This window comes from Labrus bergylta, chromosome 8 (assembly GCF_963930695.1).
Source record: "Labrus bergylta chromosome 8, fLabBer1.1, whole genome shotgun sequence".
In the NCBI taxonomy this organism is placed as follows: domain Eukaryota; kingdom Metazoa; phylum Chordata; class Actinopteri; order Labriformes; family Labridae; genus Labrus; species Labrus bergylta.
This window is the reverse complement of record NC_089202.1, coordinates 2715062-2736744: the sequence shown is the minus strand read 5'-3', so window position 1 is coordinate 2736744 and position 21683 is coordinate 2715062. Positions and strand designations below refer to the sequence as shown.

Genomic DNA, 21683 nt, shown 5'->3' with positions numbered 1-21683 from the left:
AAAATAGCAAAAAGTAAAAAAAAAAAAACATTAAACACATAAACAAGGTAGCCAGCTCAAGGAGAAGAGTGCTACCTTAAACGTTCTTCATCTTTGTAATCGGTGTAATAAAAAGCAAACTATTTGACCACCAGCTATGAAAAGTGAAAAGCTCTTGGCATTTAAGGTTGAGACTAAATAATAAAAACAGCCAATGCAGACCGACTACCCTTATCGATCCCCATTCATGACGATCTCGAGGAGGCAGGGCGGGAATGTCTGTTACAAAGTTCTACCTCATTAACCTTTTAACAAGATACAACCTTGCAGCCTTCGACGCCCGCCGAGGCAGACAGGGAGATGTGAGGTGATCGCCAGGGTCAAAAGTGGAGTGCACCACAGGGGACAGCAGGCAAAGACCTGGTCTCACTTTCACACATGGTGCCTGCTACACAAAACAAAACACAAAACCTAAACATCAAAGCCCTTTTTTTTCCTCCTCCTGAAAAAACTTGGTCGGATCCAGTATCTACTTTAGGTCTTCACGGGAAAAGAAGACAGCTTTGAGTGTTTTCTCACATAGCTGAGGTCTGTTTCCAATACAGACACAGACCACATTTATCACTGGGTGGTAGGATTGTTGACCATTAGAATAATACTCATATTTTTCTTCAGAAGCTACAAAGAGAAAATATGTTGATCACACAAAACATTAGAGAGAAGTTAATATGAGGTGTCTCTCAGCGCCTGTGGCATACCATTTATTTAGATGTGAATACTGTATCCAGATGAGAGCAGCCACGTTCTGCTCCAGCAGGTGTCTGAGTCACATCTGGCCTCATGTTCTCGCACCACCACAAAACTGCACCTGAATGGCTGGCACTGCCCGGGCTTCTTAACAGGAACCAGCTTGCACTGGCTCAGAAAAAGGCCAAACTCAGCCCTCAAGAGAACAGTTATTTTCTACAGTGCCCTTTAAGAGAAAAAAATGCTTTCATGAAGTATGAAAGAAGAGTGGACTCCACCTGGCAAAATAGAGAACATAGAGCAACAACAGTGGTGCAAACATCATTTCCTTTAAGTTAAAAAGTGCTTCTGGGTGGGGAAACACGACGTGTTGCCATGAACAATGTGAGCTTTGGTATGCAGGTTGAGCTAGAATCTAAAGGACGTGTAAGATGTTGCGATAAAAATCAAGTTTGAGATGAAGAACGCAGACTTGCATCCAAAACGTCTGGGTGGCATGAAATCCAAGTGTATCATTACATAGGAGCGTACCTGTCTTGTGCCTACATGCCACAGTGTTTACTGCAACAAATGAGCAGCAAATCGGGTTGTCATGTAGAGGCTGCAACAATTCAACCTCAGAAGTTGCCAGAAAAAGAACAGTCTTGATGCGGTATGATTTCCTTAAAGTATTCCTCTATATTAGAAGGTGTTTGAAATAAGTTACTCTAGCTACTTGTATGCAGTGTGCCCTAATGCTCTGTGATGATAAACAGCCCCACATTGTCACCATTGCCCATTACGGCACCAAAGCAGTACCATCTCCAAGGCCATTAGCTGGTAAACATGTAAACTACATGTGACCCCTGTCTACGGATACCTATTCGTTATGACTCCCGCTGGTGACAGCTGTTTACACAGCTAATGCCGCTACTCCTGGGACCTGGCCCCAGTCCAAATAAAATAATATTCAGTTAAGGAGAACTCCGCCAAGATGTAATACAAGTGTATAACTAGAGGGGCAAAAAAGCAGGAAGGAATCTGAGAAATGTTAATGGATTTCTTTTTTTCTTCTAAATCTTTATACTTTTCTGTCGAGCATCTGTCTCTACCGCAGCCTCGTTCCATTGTCTAAACCCTGAAACAAGATTAGTGAGAAACTCTGATGGAGAAAGAAAGTCAAAACCAAGGCACCACAATTGATGTTCTCCTTTGACAAAGCGCAACATAAATATGTGCTGTGTTAAAATTACAACAAAGCGTACAAGTTTTCCCTCAAAATTAGACTTCCACACCCTCTCTTTTTTACACTTTCTGTGTGTGTGTGTGTGTGTGTGTGTGTGTGTGTGTGTGTGTGTGTGTGTGTCTGTGTGTGGATCTGTGTCCTGAGACTTCATGGTGTGCATCCAGAGCAAAGTGTAGAAACACACACCGGTTTAGTCAACACAGAGAAAAAGACAAACAAAGACCACAACCACACAACCACTGGTTCAGACATGCACTGTATTACAATGAACAAGGCTGGGCCCATGCTGGTGGATGTTCAGCACAGTGGTGGAGACACATCTTGGCTGGGAGGAATACAAAGTAACGGAAGGCCACTAGTATAGGCTCCATCTTCCAAACCAAATCACTGTTGATGGGCGACCACCAATGAGCTTCAACGACTCAGGTGGTGCATTCATTGGCAGGTGTACATAAAGAATTATCCAATCAATGAAGTGTGATCTGGAGGGAGTGTAAAGTAAAGCCTAAAAATGTACCTCTAGAAACTTCACCAAGCCAAAGGTCTTCGGTATTTGACTTCTGCAACCCAAATGCAATCGCCAAAGGAGCAAGCTGTACATTGTAATTAGATCAACAAGATGTTGTCTCCGCCCACAAAAGCCTGATTGTGAGAAGCAGCGACAGGTTTGCAATTCAGTCTGGCTTAAGTAAGACTGTGTGGAAGTCCAACTTGATTTTGTTATTGAGTCTTCAGCCCTCAATATGTGTAATCATATATTATGTTATGACCTTTGAAATTGGGAACATTATTATGTAGAAGATGTCACTGATCGTGGTTAATCCATACTTATTCATCATGTCTTCAGTTCGGCTAAGCTCTACGGTGCTTTTTAACATCTTTCAGCTCATTGTTTTGGTTTTGTGGAGCACAAACCAACTCATTGGTCTCACCGCTTGCATTATTGCATTTTGTAGACACAGATTGCTTGATTTTTAGAAAGACATTCTTAGCCAAACTATCTGTAATATACTTGTGAAGTTGCAAGAAAAAAACTCAGAGGTGACCATAATGCAGAATGTAATGCTAGCAAGTGCCCACATATAGGAGTCATGGGGGGGGGACCAGATCGCAGCTAAAAGGAGGGCTCATAATTTGAACTACAATAATAACCTGGCAAGAGACACACCTCCAAATGTATGCTGATGTATTGATGGAAATAAGTTTGCCAATAAATTCCAATGCCAATGATGGGATGATTTTATGTCAGTGTTATGTTTTAGCTTGTTTAAAACTGCCCCCAAGTGGCCATGCATACAGTTGATGTAAGTTTGTAAGTTGAAGACTAGAAGACTAAGTTGAGGACAAAACACACAAACTTCCCACCTGGTGTTTGCTCTCTGTGGCTTGTAAAGGGACGTTATTACGGGAGTTAAAAGGGTAAAAACAGGGAAAGACAATTAGGACAAAAGTAGATAACAGCTTTGTGCTTCATGTTTAAAAATAGTTGACATGTGTGTTGTTCAGCCACACTTGGTGGGAAAAAGAGCTGTAAATGGTTCTTATTGCTTTACAATTAGGATACTAGCCAGTTAGGAAGAAATGTCTGGACAGAGGTAAACACAACGCTGATAAAGAGGGGCAACAATTACAAGATTTATGCTAGAAAAACTTGTGCAGAAAAAAAGTAATACACTCTTCTTCCTTAAGGCTGAATGTAAGTTACTGTTGCTTCCATACATGCACAACCCTACCACTTTACTCAAGTTACAGGCAGATACAGTATGTGTCTCATTCTATCACATCTCCACTGCTCTGTGCATCCTCACTTCCAAGTCACTTTTTTTCTCTGTACCTCTTCCATTCTGACCACATAAATCTTCAGGGTATGACCCTTTGAGACCTCTCTACAGCTGACATGCACGCTATGTTGCCCTCACTGTTTCCCCCCACCCCCCTCACCCTCTGTCCTCCTCTCTCCACAGAGGGAGTTAGAGAGACAATGAGGCCAACATTGAGGCCCAGTAATGACTCCCAGCCTTGTTCTTGATTAAAAACACACTGGGTGCTTCTGCACTCCGCAGGCAGCCATAAGGCCTTCCTCTTCTCACACCACAAGGCCTGAGAATTATGAGATATGAGAAAAGGCCAGCCTCAACAAAGCTCCATGCCCGAGAAAACAAAACAATCCAGTGTAAGGTTTACCTTCGGTAGCATTCAAAGATCTTGTCCCAACTAGTCCAAGCCAAGTGTGAGACTTCATTTAGTCTAAAGGTGCTGGGTTACTGACATTAACCACACTGTGAGCCAAAATCATATCAAAACCATAACAGAGGCTGGAGCAGTCCCCGGCTGATACATCAACACTAGGGCTGAAATATTCTTCACTACATCATGTTGGAAAGTAAAGGTGAGAAAAGCTATTTTTGAAATTACTGATGCATATACAGTTTATCTTTAAGGTTTGCTGACACTCCAAGGGGGGGGCAGCTAAAACCTTTACCTGTGCCTCTCCCACGACAAATCTTGAGCCGCCAAATTACAGGCGAGCTCTGCAAAGAGACCCTTTATTGGATCTGACCAGCTCACTTCCTCTCCATACCAAAGGCATTGCATGCTGGGCTTATTTTGATGTGGCATGTAAGCATAATTAGAGGTCCCATAAAAGCAGGGAGGGGGGGTGGGGGGAGGGGGGGGGAGTCTTTTTCCTTTGTCGGGTGTTACGGGGTGGGCACAAGGCGTAGTGATCAGATCCCCTTGCCTACATGTTGTACTGTAGGAGCTGCAGCCATTAGAACATTGATGCACACAGAAATCAGTGTCAAACTAGAGCCAGTGTGTTTGTGCTTTCTGCACAGGTTGAGGTTAGTGTATTTTCTCAAGGGGCCTCCTGAAGTTTCAGGTTTCCAGGCTTTACAGATCGATGCAAAGTAGATAATCTACGGCACGCACACAGAAGAGCACACTAACATGGAAAATGTTTGCATACAGTGTTTGGCCTTCTCTATAAACACTAAGACATTAAGAACCCTCCCAAGGACTCTTGTGTACATATACAGGGCTCTTCTACACATTAAGGGCACCTGGCATGGGGCATCAATTTTATAGACTGATGAATATGCTTTGTTACTATTGGTAACCACAGAGTTTTTTGAGGGTGCACTGCTTGTGTGATCACAAACAGCCCTTTATTTTTCACCCTGATTTTAAATTGAATTTTCCTGCCAGCCCCTAAGTAAAATTCCCAAGTGAAGTCTGGGTGAGCTGGTGTGTGAACACAGCAGTTGCCATTTAGGAAAGATCACTTCAAGTGAGAGGGTGAGCTGGAGCTGATGACGTTTATATAATGGAACCAGTTACCGACTGGTGCGATCGTCGTGCACCTAATAAAACAGCTCTGTACTCTTTTCTGTTTGACAGTTTGTTCGTTGATACTATGAATGTCTATGATGTCCCATTACATGTAACATTGATATAAAGGCAAAGACTGCTACCACCCAACCCCTAACACACATACACACACACACACACACACACACACACACACACACACACACACACACACACACACACACACACACACACACACACACACACACACACACACACACACTCCAGTCCAACAGGGAAAGTTTCCGTTTGTAAGATTCATATGTGAACAACAACGACTGAGGAAGATTTCAGGGGCAGCTTTTCCTGATATTTTCTTGAAAGCCAACTTTTTTGTTGAGTTGAAGAAGAGAAACTCAATACCAATCCCACGTCGATACAGGGAATACTAAGCTACTTCTCGCAGCTGGTTAGCTTAGCATGAAGAATGGACCCGGGAAAAACAGCTAGCAAGGCTTTCTCTGAAGAGAAACAAAATTGGCTTAATACACATCTAAGTTTGTGAATCAACACGTCTTTCGATCTACAAAGAAAATGTTACGTGTTTTTTTGTGTGGAAAAATGTTTTGAACTATTTCTTGACATTTCCAGACTCGACTGGTTGTGTACCAACTGCACCTCGCCAAGACTTAGTGAAACCTTGTCATGGTCACTGTACAACTGAGCATTAAACTAAAAAGGTACAACATTAAATTAGCTGGTTTTAGTGCTAATAGGGGGATTTTGTAAGCTTCAGAGAGCTAGCATAGCCGCCCCCAACTTCTTTCTGTGCTAAGCTAAACTGGTTAGCATCCGGCACCATGCTCATAAGTGTATTTTCCTTAAAAGTTGATTTACTTTATATAACAAACAGCAAAGGGGAAATTGTCAATTTTAACTATTGTAATGGCTAAATTCATTGGGGAAAAAACACAATGAATGCCTGTTGTATCTACGTCATTACCTCTAAACAGCTCTTCATTGAGGTGTGTATTAGTAATGTGAGAGCTAAGTAGTCTGGAAGTGCATTTCAGTGTAAGCCTGAGGGGCTCCATCTCCGGCTCTGGGCAGCTCTCCTACCTGTGAAGCCCTTGTATGAGTCATTTTTTCAAAAAATACTCCTTTTGTGTTGTTGTTTTATGTGTAGCATTTACAAATGATTCCCACATTAGACTTTTACAGCCCAATAAACTTGAGAGAATCGGACCAAATTGGCTGGTCACATTTAGTAGCTTTATAAGGAAACGTATTAAGGTGTAATTGCTTTGGGGGGAGTGTGCAATTGAAGGAACGGGCTGTGGTGAGAGGTACAAAAATCGCCCTCGCACTCTGGAGGGACACTGCGGTTTTTGTCTACCGCTCAGGAGTTTGCAATCACAGTGAGGAAATATGGATTGTATTAGGAGATTTTATACAATAAGTTTTATTTCACATTTCCGGAAAAAAATGAAGGTTTACAGTGTGTTCAGAAATGTACCTGAAATAAAACCATCTGTTGGCATTTAACTTTACCAGCGAATGTGAACCTTTGATGACAATCGTTGAGGATAGGAGAGGATCCCCTGGTGTATTCAAGGGTGAAAAAATGAAACAAAGGGACCAAATATACTTAAAATGAAAGTTAGTTGTGACATAAAAAAGCAGGAGCATCGCAAAAACACGATTTCTCATCCATGTGAAAAAGACATGGAGCGAAAACCAAAGAGTTGATGGATGAATATGGATATCTCATCTCTCTGACTCTGCTCCTTCAATTCACAGCCTACCACATAAAGGATAATCTAGACTATTAGACTGATTAGGATTGATTGCATTTTCAGATACAGGAAAAGACGGGAAGTTCGTTTTTTTTTTTCCAAGGGGAAAAGCGAGAAAGAGTGAATCGGATCATCCCTACTTTGTCACATGGTCCCAAAAAGAATCTCTCTCTGTGCCTCTCTCTCTCTCTTTGTAGAAAGTTCATGCCACTGCATGTTTTTTCCTCTACTGAGCTTTTTCGGCAGTGTAGCATGGCATGAGCGCACTGAGGAGCCTTTCACTGGCTTCATCTGATACCGCTGTGACTCGGAGAAGGAGCTGCGCTACAGGCCAGGATCGACATGCATGGGTTAGTAGGTCAAACAAGGAGCTAGTCTTTCGACAGAGTTCGGAGGCTGGGTCAGACTAATGTGATTTATCAATACAGCACATAAGTGAATCATTGTCCTTAATGGCCATGATAATCCCCGAGACAGACCGTGGACATGATTGGTGGAAGACTTGGGGGTGGGTGAGGCTGGAGGGGGGGGGGAGCATGTGTCATTCTGCACTTGATGTCTTGATTAGAGCATCAGCAACATGCACCTGTTATGTATCTGTAAATCTCCCTCCTCCTTCTCTCTTTCTCACACACACACACACACTCTGTCTCACACACACACACATTTTCACTCATCGAGGCTTGGCTGATCGGGCCTGGGAGAGAAAAGACAGAGCTCTGTTCCTTGACGCCGGAGCTCCGGCTCAGGTCAAGACTCGGCTCGCTGTAATCCCTCTCAGGTGATGCTGTTCACATTCAGCCGTTTCCAGCTGATCTGCTTAAATGCGCCTTCCTCATCCCCTAAAAAGCCCCCACCTCTCCTCAGCCAGCACCGACTCAGAGGACGACGAGAATGAGGGGGGGGGGGGGGTTGCTGTTGTTTTTCAAAACTGTCAAATGTCAGGCTTTTCTACATTTCCTTCAAGTGACCAAACTGCTGTTTCATGTTTGTAAATAAAACAAAGTCAGGAAGCAAGGCTCACATCACCTGGATTAGAGTGGCATCATGTGAGAAGGCCTTGTTAACAGACGTGCCATCTGCAGGGCTTTTTCACTTTTTCCAAAGGCAAGAGTGTAAAAAAAAAAGCAGCCTCTTGGAGCGTTCCCTCTCCTCACTAGGCACTTAATCAACGTATTATATTGCACTGAAGTACTTGGTTCCAACATTAACACTTACACCCACAAACCTGGGATTTTGTGTGAGCTTTCAGCACACAGAGGGCCTGATTATCTCTGGCTTAGAAAAGAGAGGCAACTGTTTGAATGCTCATCTGCACACAAGATGCTCTGATTCTTAAAATTTATACCATCAAAAACTACTTTTGACTTTAAAATATTTGCCAAAATCACATTATTTTCTGTTTAATTCTCAACAAACTAAACCAGAAAGTTACTCAGGAAAGTCAGTGTTTGAGGGTCAAGTTTGTTTGCTGAAAGAAGGGGATAGTCTGAAACACATTATGACTTTTTGTGTATTTTTGCATCAAAAACAGTCCACACACCCCTGCTGCTGACTGTCATCAACTGCACAACAGCTATGCATCTCTGACCTCACTCCCTCCAACTTCATATGCTGCATTGGTTTCATCCAATCACGCTTTGTCCTTCAAAACATCTGGGAACACTGTTAAAGTAACAGATTACACAGTTGAATATGATCTGAACCATCCTGCAGCCTGCTGGGAATTTAAATTTGGGATTTCTGAATATTCATGGAGGGTTAACAGTATCAGATGGCAACTTTTCACCACTTTTGCCTGTTGTTACCCATTCATTACCTGTTTAAACTTCTTAGGGGCCCACTGTGTGCCTCTGTTCCTCCAGGCTGCATTTGGTAGTCCAGCCTGATTTTATGTAGTCAGCAGGTGGCATCATTAGCCAGAGAATAAAAATGAAAAGTTATACCCTTGTGTCGAGCAATGATATCATAGAAAGGCTCATTGGCATCTTGGACAGGATAGGGGGTAAGGAGGTGTAAATTTAATATGTTTTGTCATCTGTTTTACATGAAAATAATGTATATGTACAGCTACCGCAGCCAAATGGAAGGTTGGGTCTTGCCATGCAGTGAGGGAGCAAGACAAGATCAGCCCAGAAACCACACTAAGATCCCAATCTTGCCTCCACTCTTACATTTTAGGAGACTTGAGTCATGAGCAATGGCTGTTTTTCTCCTTGACATCCCCTAATTATAATGGCATCTCAATCCCTTACACCTCACTCGGTTATGTGGCTACACACGCGCAGTATTTTAATGGCAGAACTTTTTTTCTAACATGCATGTAAAAATGAAAAACGCATTTGTTGAATTATGTGTTTTGTTACGCATAAAGCAGTTACGACTGGGGGAGCAGAGAGTGGCCAAATTGAGGTTTGAACATGTCTGGGTCTCAACACTCCTGAACAGTTTGGATTGCTCCCCATGCATGCCAGACCGGCTGTGTATAAAGCTGTCACAGGAACCTTGAGGGCTAGAAAAATATTCAAGCATTTCTGGGCCTATTGGACGATGATCTCTTACACATGCTTCTTTCAATATAACCGTGATAAATAAAGGAAGGAAGCAAATACCGAAAACTTGGCTGGCTGCCAGTGCTTGCAAGAATGGCACTTTTGGCCCAAAGGGCTATTGCCCCCCACCCCAGGTAGACGCACACACACATAAACACACAAACACTTTTTCACTCAGAGCACAACTGTAAGTTAAAAACCTGTACATATTTACATGGGATTAGTTTGACAAGTGTAACATCCGGCGGTTACACTGGCTGTAACAATGTGTAGCTTATAGTACTCAGCCTAAAGCTGTTCTTAAGGTCAAATGTGTCAGTTAACCCCTTGATCTCATCTACTCCCCCCCCCCCCCCTTTTACTCCTCTCTCTCCAACTCTCCACCTCTCCTTGACACAAGCACAACACATAAAGACACACCTTGGGACAAATGCTAACACTGGGTCTTACTGCTTGACCGTCCAAAATACCCTCCGGATTGAAGCAGTTCCAACAAGAAAAAAGATTGATCATACCAAGAAAATTGCATTCCATCCCCTACTATCTAAGATCACACAGTCCTCAAAGAAAGAAACACACAGAGGAGCTAAGAAACGTGTGTGTGCCAGTACCCTGCAGTGATTGCCTGATTATTTGCAGATGGGCAGTGGAGGGCTTGCAGAGTGTGGAGGTTCCCCCTGGCACGCAGCGCATATGATTAAATCTGTGATTGCCGTACAATTTACAAGACCCCCTCCACTCTGACTTTAAATTACTTTTTATACTGTACTGCCACACTAGGCCGACGTTTCTAGAGCTGCCTATAAGACCGTTTAAGGGTCCCTGTGCTGTGCGCGACCTGGCTGGACCAAGTCTCCTATATGGTCACCCTCAGGATCGCTGAGATGTGTTATGTCACAGGTCTGAGGAGGACTCGACGGGGGCTACTCTCCTAATCCCACTGTCTCCTCATTCATTCAGAGTATAGAGTAGTATTTACAAAGGGGCTGATCCTCTCCTCAACCCCTGCACCTCCCCTGAGCGATTGTTATGCGGGTTTCCTACCAACTGTTCAAAGTGGTTATGCGATCAATTAAAACCAGCTTAGGGGGCTGGAGTGGAGATGTGCAATTCATAAGTCAGAGGAAGGGGATTCCGTATCTATTCATTAAATAACTCCCACAATACGACCCCCTACCCTCATATAAGCCGCGAGCTCTCTATAGACGGATACGCGCCAGCAGCTTTTTAGCAGTTTCACATGTAAATAATATAGGGGAGCCCTTTGTTGGGGCCACAGCATCGTGTGGAAGTAGCGTTAACAGCCCGTCTGACAGCGTGCTTTAAACACTATTAGCCAATTCACTGACGCAACATGTTTTATTGTTAATTTTGTAAAGCCACACGCGTGGCCACATTTTGCGCACATTTTACGCATAAGCTACGGGCTTTCGAATCGTTACATAAAACTGAAAAAAAAAGTTATTACAAGATGTTCATTGGATACTTTAGAAGCTAAACGACTGATTCGTGGTTTGAATTCAAATATTCTTTCAGTAGGAATTTCTTAATTTATTCTGAATGAAAATATGTGTTGCACGAGAATTCTCAAATTTGAGCACGTAATAATCAAACTAAGATATTATTCAGACTTCCGCCTGCATTGTGCGCGTTGTAATCTATGGGACCATACAGGTAATGTATGCACAGTAATGACAAAGGTTAGAAAACGGACTTAGAATGTGCGAGAAAGCTTGTTTGGGGCTGTTGCCGTTGCCTCCCGTGACCCATACAAACTCCGTGAACATTGAAGCTTTTCTAAGACCTGTAGACTGAAACATCGTGTTACCTCTTTTGTTTCTCCTCCAGCGGTGCGAAGGCGCCTGACAGTTGCTGTACTCCATACAGTTCAATACGATCAGGGCAAAGGAGAAGAGTCGAAACTGCATCTGGACGGCGATCTGTTGTTCGGACTCCAGTAAAAAGGTGCCAGCGGGGCTCAGGATGAATGATCTGACTTTGTTATGTCCTCCTCCAGTTTCTTTAGTCGCTCTTCAAACGTGTCAAACACCCGACGAGATGCGACATGTTATCACGTCGCCGATTGGAATCATTTTATGAAGCGCGCGGATCCTCCAGTCACTAAAAGTGTCCGTTTTGGTGCGCTGCGGGAAGAATGACAAAGGAGATTACTGTGATAACTGTAATGAAATCAACACCTTACTTAACAATGATGCTTGGGAGTGATAAGAGGGGATCAAAACTAAATATGCCCAGCTCTTCTGTGTGTGTAAATGTGGTAGAACAATCAGGATGCAAAGGCTATGCGTACTGCTTAAACGCCCCTTCCAAAAACAAGCGCAACCGTGCGTAATAGTCGCCCAAACGCTCCGTGAAATAACGTGTCGGTGTATACCTTGCCTCAGATGAAGTGTAATTCCGCTCCGGTCAACTTTTTAGGTTCCGTCTGAGTGCAAGTGCGGCTCGGGAACATGCAGCATCCCTCTTTGGTTGAGGAGCTGTTGTCTCCAGAAGAGAGCAGAGGTTCTCGGAGTAGGAAAAAAAAGGATGTCGCGGTGAGTGGAGAGTTTTGGGGTTCCTTTCCTCCTCTTAGTAGAAGTTTAGATTCCGTTTACCTGCGCTTCCTCTCTCAAGCTCGTGCTGTCCGTGTCTTGTATAGCCGCAGAATCTCACATGTGTTGCTTGATATACAGCGGAAAACAAGAGCCGGTGAGTGAGTGAGTGCGTGTGAGCGTTTTGCGCGCTGCCGAGGTTGACTGACTCTGGACTGGTCCTGATGCTTGCTGCCTTTTTCCTCATATAGCACTGAGACGATGTCACGTGTGGAGGTTTCTAGTTTTGTGTTTTCTTCTTATTTAAGATGTTGAAGATGACATTCAGCGTAGTCTCCCCCCACCTCCCCACAACCCCCGCGCACTCACCCACACTGGCCGGTAGTGGCTGCCTCTGGGTCCTAGTGAGCGTAAAAAGCTGGAAACAGGGAAGGACTTTCTTTTTTTTTTGCAGAGGATATGGGACTGTAGCTTGTGTGCAACATTGATCCTACTGTTACAACTTTCAGATTATTCGTTTTATTCATCGAGTATCGCCGATACATTTCCATTGTATCATCACGTATTTGACTAATTTCCCCATAATATATTTCTTCATGAGTTTGAAACTAAAGTTTGATGAGCCCCCCTCAATTGAGTCAAATTGAAATGGTAATTGCAACATAGTCAATCTTACTTTCTTGGTTAGGCTTTCTTGCACTAATGATAACTATTTAATAATTAGAGGTTCACACAAAAAAGGAAATTATCTGCAGGATGTGCGGTGGTGTGTGTTGGGCCTGCAAGTCAACCATCTCATCACGCCTCTTATATTGCGCACCCCTTCCCCTCTACTCTGAAATGAATGATAATCGTTGTTGAGGCTGTAATTGTTGAGCATGTAGGTTATAAATCAGTCAATAAGTTCAGGGTTTTGAAGACTCGGGCCTTTCATGCTGACCCGGGCGACCTCATCAACAGAAACACATGAGATGTTCAATGGAGGCAGAGATTTTCCTTCAGTCTGAACCAACTTCCCCTTTCGGCTGCTGGCACTCATCCACGCTTACTGCACGTCAATTACAATTACAGAGCCGAGACGAAGTGTGGCAGCAGCGTTAGTATAAAAAAGAGAATATGTGGATGAATATAGAGGGCTGAAACAACACTCCACACACACTTTAAGGGCTATTTTATCCCAGTCAGCCGCTGCTCCACGTCCTGATTGAAGCACAACTTGTGAATGCTCTACCCCCTTCTGCCACTAGGTGTGGCACTTAATCTTTTATTTATTTGAGGAAATGATTTTCATGCGAAGACTGTTATTCTGCACCCGTAAAACTAATGTGAAGTCACAACACAAACCTTCCATAGCATTGTTTAAGCACGAACATAGTGATAGAATGTCTTAAATAATTAATTAATCAATCAACTTCCTCTTCTCATATTAAAAAAGACACATTTTTCATTTACATAATGGTGTTATCATTTGAAGCCCAGAGAAACCAGTAAATGAACAGGAGACATCGTTCCCTCACTCACACACAGAAGGACAAGTTTCCATTTTGTCACTGGAAGTGATAGAAAAAAATATCTGTGGGGGGAAAACCTCTACAAAAAAAAAGGAGGAATCATGGTTGTTTCCTTGCCAAAACCTATAGTGACCTTTGTCCTGACTTTGTTTATTTATTTATCCAGAGAGCAATGACAGACATTGTGGTCAGGAGGGCTGTTAGCCGCAGGCTGTGCCGCTGGTTTGGAATCCTCTCTAAAACAACATGAGAAAGTGCACGGTTAAGGTGAATGTGATAATTTAGGACTCCGGCACTTTTATTTTCATGATGTGTCATGGAGAAGAGAGCCGGTAAACCAATCACTTTATTCTCGCCATCCCTCCTCTCTCTCTCTCTCTCCTCTTCCCCTCCCTCCTTCCCTTTGCATTGCACATAAGTGAGGTGACGTCAGCATTTGGATTCTTGGCTAGGAGCCCTCAGTGCCATAACAGCAATGAAGGAATCTGCTATACCCTCTGTGGATCACAGATCCAGACTGGACACTCTTCAGCGTGGGCTGATGTCATGCTTTTGCTTAGGTAAAAAGTCAGAAAAATGTTCCAGGCCACAGTGGACAGCTAAGTCAGGATCTTCTAAATGTCAGAGAGTCAGGCCAGCTGAGAAAGTTAAAGTTAGAAACGTCCCCTGTTTGTAGCAGGAATGAGACAAATATCAATGTCCTGAAATACTCTGAAATGACATTTGGAAACAGAGCAGAATTACAGTCCACATGTACAACTACACTTTGACCATCTCCACACAGTTGGAAACTTAAGGTCAGTTGAGTAGCTGCTCTGGAGCTTGACCCTAAATATGAACTTAAATAAATGGAGATGTACATCTACAGGTCAAAGACACCCTGAAATCTCCATGTGCTGATGAACATTGTGACATGATCACAAAGTGAACAGACCTACAGGTGAGATCGCTTTTCAACTGCTTGATGACTCGTATAATCAGTTCCTATTAATGTGCAAATCAAATTGACTTCAAGGGATTTTGAAGTTTTCAAAGTTAAAACATGTAATTAAGAGCTTTTAGGTTCTCTAAAAGATATGATTGTAAAATAAAGGGTACATTTATGTTTCTCCTTAAAGGCTCTTAAAAACTATTTTCCCAGTAAGCTCCTCCTAAAAGCCAGATGGACACAAGCAGGTCTGCCAAATTTGATCTTTTTTTTTTTCTAAATGTGTAATTGCATTGGATGTTTTTGTTTCCGAACTTGAACGTTTGATTGTTTCTTACTTTCATGTTGGATTAAAAAAAAAAAAGTCAACACCTAGGTTTGATTTCATCATTTTTTTTTAAACAAACACATGGGGTTTTCTTCCTGAAAAACACATTTGGTGAGGTCAACCATTCAGACACGTTGCTGTAACCAGCTTGAAGGGCTGCGGTTGGCAGCGGGGACTGACTTATTGTAGGCTCAAACGAAACAAATGGAAACAAAAACAGAGCAGTGCTGAAAGATGGGACCTTCATGCTCTCCATCTGTGGGTCCTGAGTAGGTGCATAAATTACACCTGCATGGGGAACTGTAATGACGGACATACGGCAGCAGTACAGGGCAGCTTCTTTCCCCTCCTAAAATACGTTTATAGCTTCATATATTTCCATGGTCACGATGCAATGAATGATTTTGTAGTTGGTTGGTTCAGTTCAGTTGACAACATAAAGAGAGAAGGTCCATATTGTATATGGACTGTATATTCTTTAAGATAAAAGTGTTTAAGAGTCTGTTAGTCAGTGAGACCCTCTTTGCACTTTCCAGACTTCTGAATTGGCCGAATAAAAAAAAGTGTATTTTAATGTAAAAACATGGGTAGCAAAATGCCATAAGAAATATTACTTGTGAAGGAATGAAGGTCTGAAAGTAAGCAGGTGGGCAGGAGAGAGGCAGACGACTGAGTTATGAAAAGCAGAGAGAAGCGGGGGTAGGGTGGAACATTTAAAAGATTGTGTCCGTCTGGCTAATGGTTCTTTATGGCTCCCTCATGTCCTCGGATGGGAAGGATGACTGGCAGAGTGTGTGACCACTGGTAACTGTACATCACCTTTGTTCGCCCCCTCCGGCTGACGTCCCACTCAGCGAGACGTCTGCCACGGTGAAGCGAACCACTAAAACACCATAAAACCGACAGACTAAACAGCCATTCATCATTACAGCGCACACATGAGCCGCATCACACGCAGGAGTCTTAACTGTCCCACTCGGTGACTCAATGTGCACATTAAAACTTCATCAAGTATTACTGATAGAAAAAAAAGGCTGACCACTGAAACCTCAACCACTGTTTGTAATGTCCAGAAATAAGGCAATCATGGGTGAGAATGGTTTTGTTGGTCACTTTTATTGAACTGGTGATGACTTGAACCAAGTGCAAAAGCAGCACTGTGCTCCGAGTCAAGTGTGGAAAAAAACAAGTCATACAATGAGTAAGACGGGTCCATCTTCGTTGTGTCACTAAAATCCAGCTTCCTGACCTGCCCAGTTTGGTGTCTGGAAGAAAAGCATGAAGGAAATGTTGGATTAAGACCATGCAAGATCACGTCAACTGATGAAAAGTACATTTTGTTGTTGAGGTACATGTGCGAGCAGTTAAGTGCTGTTGTTTTCCTCGTAGCAGTGTGTAATGCGTGTGTTCTGTTGGTAAGCTCTGGGTGGCTGTGAGAGTTGACAGGGACTCCAAGCAGTCAGCCCAGATGGCAGGCAGTAAATGTTCTCGATATGCAAGTGATTTGTAGCCTTGAGGACAGCAGGATGTAATGGTGCTCTGTGAGTTGTTTGCAGCCTCTGTTGTCTAATTACAAAAACTCCTTAATGGGGGGGGGGTTGCTTTTTTTTTTTTTACAGGGCAGGGTTATGGCTGCACTCCTGCTGCAGATATTCAAACAATCAGGAGGAGGGTAATTGAGCACATCAAAAGATAGCCTCTTAAGAGCTGCACAGTTAAAAAAGTGAACATTAACATGTCTGTTGTAACTTTGTGGCCTTGGTGCTGTCAGGTGTCCGCTGAGGGATCCGAGCCATCAATCTACTATGACACACATGCGTGTCTCTGCGGAGTGTGTGCGGCTCACGGCTCACGGCTCACAGCTCACAGCTCCAGTTCAGAGGATGTGCGTGATTATGAAGGCTTGAAGGGTCTACATACCACTAAAATGCACAAGGTCAACATCAAAAACACACTTAAATGGGATGACTGGACCCTGAGCCAGACATCTGCAACAGGTCCTAAGTGCAGGGAACTCCAGGCTTTGAGTAATGTTCACCCAAAGCCAGTGTGAGGGTCCACTTTATTTACGCTGCTGAGCTGAGTCACAGAGCTCAGGCATCGTTTTATGGTTGTTTGGAATCTACCTTGTCATTAGGCCTTTGAAGAGCAATGGAGGGATGAAAGCGTTAGCTCTGTTAAACTTGCTCTTACTGGCTTATTTCGTGTAAAGAGAGCTTTTGTTGATGGCTGTTCATCAACATTCTTTCCCCTTGTTGTTCATGGCTGATCATTTGAGAAGCTTTGAACTGCCCTGTGTTTGTGTTGACCTTCTAGCAATCCGATGGTGTAAGGGAGGGTTCCACCAGTGCACAGTGTGGGTGCTGGTTTGTGTGCGTTCTGTATGTACAGTATGTGCATTTCTCACCTCAGCCTTGTTGCTGTGGGCCTGCTTTTTCTCAATATTCATGGCCAACATTTGGCTGCGGAACGAAAGGCTCTTGGTCTTCTCAATCACCTGCTGGTAAGGTGATACGGCGTTGTTTCCCATGACCACATGGCCCTTGAAATATGAAGGGGAAAAAAAAAGTTGAAAACATCAACAATAAAACCAATAAGCCCCTCAAATTTGGTCTTACAGACACGTCACCCTGCAGAAACACCACCCTACCAACACCAATCAAAGGCTGCTCGGGTCCCGTTCACATGTACTGTAAGAATATCTCCATAATTCTATGTCATTCTCCAGGACTGGGCTGTGATTTGCTGATTACAGAGAGCTGTTGTGATGTGTATGCTAAAGCATGCAGGTTCAACATGGTGCCTCAGGAAGGGGAACATAACAAGGGTGAAATATTATGGTAACGTCCTTAGAGCAGTGGTTCCCAAAGTGGGGGTTAGGACCCTTCGGAGGGGGGGGGGTGCAAGCCTCTAAGAGGGGGGTCGCAGGACACCTTAAAAAACTAATAAAAACAAAGACAACTGATACAAATTTAAAATAATTTAATGCTGTATATTGTACCAATATGGTATAAAAGATACATAAAGTAGTTCAATTTAAAATAAAACCACATGGTCAAGTGACATGAGGTGTGGCTGTCTATTACAATATATTCCTTAATATGCTAGTCTCTGTCACCCTTACTTTGGGTTTCACAAACTGAAAATTTGTGAACTACTGCCTTATAACGTCCTCTTCAATAATAATAAAAAAGGACATAAATAAAACAGGAGGAGCAACAAAAAGAACGACATGACTAACAGCACTGTTCACAATTCAAAACAAATGGCTGGATAAACAGATTTAAATGAATTTGTCAAGTTATGAGCTAACTTCTGAAGGGTAAAGAAAACAAAAAAGGCCTCACCAGTTTGGAGTCTATCTTTGCATCCAGCCGGGCGTTGCGAATGAGGTTGACGATCCATCTCTCTGCTTCCTCAGGGGACATGTTGAGTTTGTCTGCTAGCATGCTGTCAGAGAAACAGAGACAGAGGGGGCTCTAACATGAGTATGAAGGAGACTGAACCATTCTTACGACATGGGACTTGTATTACACTGCTCTAGGGCCTCAAAAGTATTGAGGGCAATGTAAACATGCTAACACACTACATTAAGATGGTTAATGATGAAAACAGTAAACCGAAGCATCACTGTAAGCACTTAAGCAAGATGAGATAAGCATTGACCTTAAAGTGAAGCTGAAGAGAAGAAGAGGTTGAGCTAATTCAGCTGCTAGTAAAGTCTTGACAATATTATGAAAAACTGAATTTATAAAACAATATGTCATACTTGAAATAAAAAAATGACACATGTTGAAGAAGTATTACTTAAGTAAAATAAGAGGCTATCTGCACAGGGTGTTTTAAATCACAGTCTCTGCAGGTGGTTGGCTCAAGGTAAGATGACTTCTAGAACTGGGCCGTGTTGCTGTAATGCTGTATCATTACATATACATGGTGCCAAATAGCGCTTATTTAACACTTAATTACATTGTGATGGAGTTTGCTAATCAAATGCCAAACGACATGCCACTTATGGCATCCAGCAGTGTAAATCTATGGCCAACATGTTCTGTTAACTAGGGCAGTTTCAGTAGATGGCTGTTCATCATGAGCCTGGATTTGCCCAAGATGTCTGCCTCTTGAAAGCTTTCTCTTGCCACTGTAACTTTTGCTAAATGTTGCTAAGTGCTACGCTCATGATGGATTAACGCTGGGTCTTTAGAAAAAGCAAGTAATAGATCTTAGTTGCTATTTTACAAAGTGTCTTGAGGTAACACTTTTCATGAATTGGGGATTTACAAATAAAGATTGATTGATTGAATTAAACCGTGAAAAACAAGAAGCTTCTCCACGAATGTAAGTTTGATTTACAGACTTAAATGAATAAGTCAAATTCCCCATGTTGTGAGCCTCTGTGGTTGCTTGTGCGTTTTTGAGGTACCTCCGTTCAGGACTCTCTCTCTCTCTCTGTTAGAGGGCTTCATGACAGTGGTCCAAACACTGACCGTCCCTCTAAATGAAAGCCAGGTTGCTCTTTGATACAGCTAGACGTGGATGTGTCACAGTAGAGGGAGGGGACGTACGAGGGTGGCTGGTATTCTTTGATCCAAAGCTTTCCCCAGTGCAGCTGGCTTCCCTTGTGACTTTCAACATAACTAGACACCCCCCCCCCCCCCCCCCCCCCCCCCCGATACCCCCTTCCCCCTACATTTCCTGCCCCCTTCCTTCTGTCTGACCCCATCTCCCTCCACGCCTACCACATTTCATATAAGGGCCCCAATAAATATCCTCAACCCCTCTGTGCACTGCCCACAATTACTACAGCAACCCTACCTCTCATGTCAAAAGCATGAACCCCCCACCCCCTAAAAACCTTACAAAAACACATCCGTAATGAAATACTGTACGTGCACATTAGTCATTGTATGTTTGTAGAAAATAACAGCCTATATAAAAACAATTTACTCTACTAATTATTACTTCCTGGTCCATTCATCATATTTTGTGAGACTCGTTCAGTGAGGAAGCTAGAATTTGGGCAGCCCACACCACTTCTCACACCACACTTTTTAAGAGTTGGACTTCTTGAAAAAGATTATTTTGTTGGAAAGCAATCTAATTTAGGATTAGTGATAATGGCTGTCTTACCTCAAGATGAAAAAAAAAGAAAGAAAAGACTACCGCTTTCTAACCCATGATTGCCGGTCAAATGGTGGCAAAACCACATAAAGGAGGGAAGTGGAATGATGTCAGTGTGTCTGGATTGGGCATTAAAAGCATAAACAACAAACATTACCTCAGCATAATAAGCAAAACAGAGTTTGGTCTCCAAGTGACAGTGCATATCTCTCAACACTTTCACCACAGTGAAGTGATGAAGGACGCGAATAATGAGACAGAAAAGCTTGAGTTGGGAGATGATGTGTATCTCTGCAGCTCACAGGAGGGAGAGAGGATACAATGAGTCAGATGGACCCGTCACTTACACACTAACAAACTACTACTACTGCTCTGCTTGACAGCAGATTACATTCCAGGTCATCAGAATCTGAAGAAAATTATGCCTGACAATGAAATTGCTCCTATGGATCATTATTGGGAGCCTAACAAGTTTGGAAACGTGTCAGCCGTGTAATGACGCAAGTTAAAGTTGAGATGGATAACACATGTCGGTGATCACACATTGACGCTATTAACATCAAGGATTCTAGTCAGCAGGGCTAAATCGTGCTAATGTAGAGCAAATGTTCAACTCTATATCATTCTATTCAATGATATGCAACAAAAACAGACAACACCCACGAAGAAAACCCTCCATTACACTCATTTAAAAACACACTCGTGTATTTGCCTAAGAATCAAGTCATCTAAAGCTAATTAGAATCAAATTTGTTATTGGGTCCCATTTTAGCCATGTGATTAAGTGATTGCTGCGCAGGGGTGCTGGGTATTTTGTTTGGCAACTCAGTAAAGTGGGGGCACATGTCAGTCAAGTCCAGGTCAGATATGATGATCAAAACAAACATGATCTGGTTTCCTCGCCGGGGAGCTGAGCTAACCCCGAACCCCTCTAAACGTGATCTGTGCAGGAAAACACAGGAACACAGAGTGCCCCAAAAGGCCCAGGGCCTTGACCTGTACACGCCAAATCCTCTAATCTAATTTATAAAAGAAAATCTGGCAATGTTTTTCTCCCAGGAAGGACATTTGTATATCAGAGGAGGGTTTAACTTTACTTTATTTCGTTGTCTCTCTGTGAGGTGTACAGCAACTAACACTACTTAAACCTTGAAGTGGAAAAAAAAGGGAGGAAAAAGAAAGACAAGAAGGGAGATGTGAGGGGGGGGAGCAGGGAATGGGTCTGACTTAAACAACCTACACTATTGACATCCTTTGGCCCTAAAGCCAAGTAGACAGCCTCTATGACTGGTTTTGTTTTACACAACCATGATCCTGTTCCTTTGGGGAGAGGGGATCACTTTCATTTCGACCCTTTCCTCACTCTGGCTCCAGAGCTTTCGACTTCAGGCTAGGGGACTCCTTTGGGTCACAATACCAACCTCACACATGAAGAGGGAGGTCATGCACTGAGGTTTAAGTCTGTTAGAGGAGAATTTAGGGGGCTTCCTTCTCAAAAGTAAACCCCTTCTTAACATGACTGCTCTGAAATGAATGCATTGTTAAACACTAACATATGATAGCATTTGGGACTGCAAGCCATTTGGAGCAACCTCGCTTTCGGCTCGGGGTAAAATTGATTTTCGGGGAAACCGA

General features: G+C 43.0%; 2 protein-coding genes across 4 annotated transcripts in view; both read right to left on the bottom strand.

The window, feature by feature from the left end:
• Positions 1-12477, bottom strand: part of rspo2 (R-spondin 2) — a 58843-nt gene extending 46366 nt beyond the window's left edge. The window contains exons 1-2 of one of the 3 annotated variants that reach the window (XM_065958221.1): positions 12004-12477; positions 11437-11752 (exon numbers count right to left, since the gene is read on the bottom strand). In XM_065958221.1, coding sequence (XP_065814293.1) covers positions 11437-11536 — 100 coding nt within the window. In that variant the 5' untranslated portion in view covers positions 11537-11752; positions 12004-12477. The remainder of the gene's footprint in view (positions 1-11436; positions 11753-12003) is intronic. The other 2 variants (XM_065958222.1, XM_020634785.3) reach the window with 2 other exon arrangements.
• Positions 12478-16024: 3547 nt separating this feature from the next.
• The window catches only part of eif3ea (eukaryotic translation initiation factor 3, subunit E, a), a 28924-nt gene continuing 23265 nt past the window's right edge, over positions 16025-21683 (bottom strand). The window contains exons 11-13 of the mRNA XM_020634869.3: positions 18275-18377; positions 17335-17469; positions 16025-16192 (exon numbers count right to left, since the gene is read on the bottom strand). Coding sequence (XP_020490525.1) covers positions 16157-16192; positions 17335-17469; positions 18275-18377 — 274 coding nt within the window. The 3' untranslated portion in view covers positions 16025-16156. The remainder of the gene's footprint in view (positions 16193-17334; positions 17470-18274; positions 18378-21683) is intronic.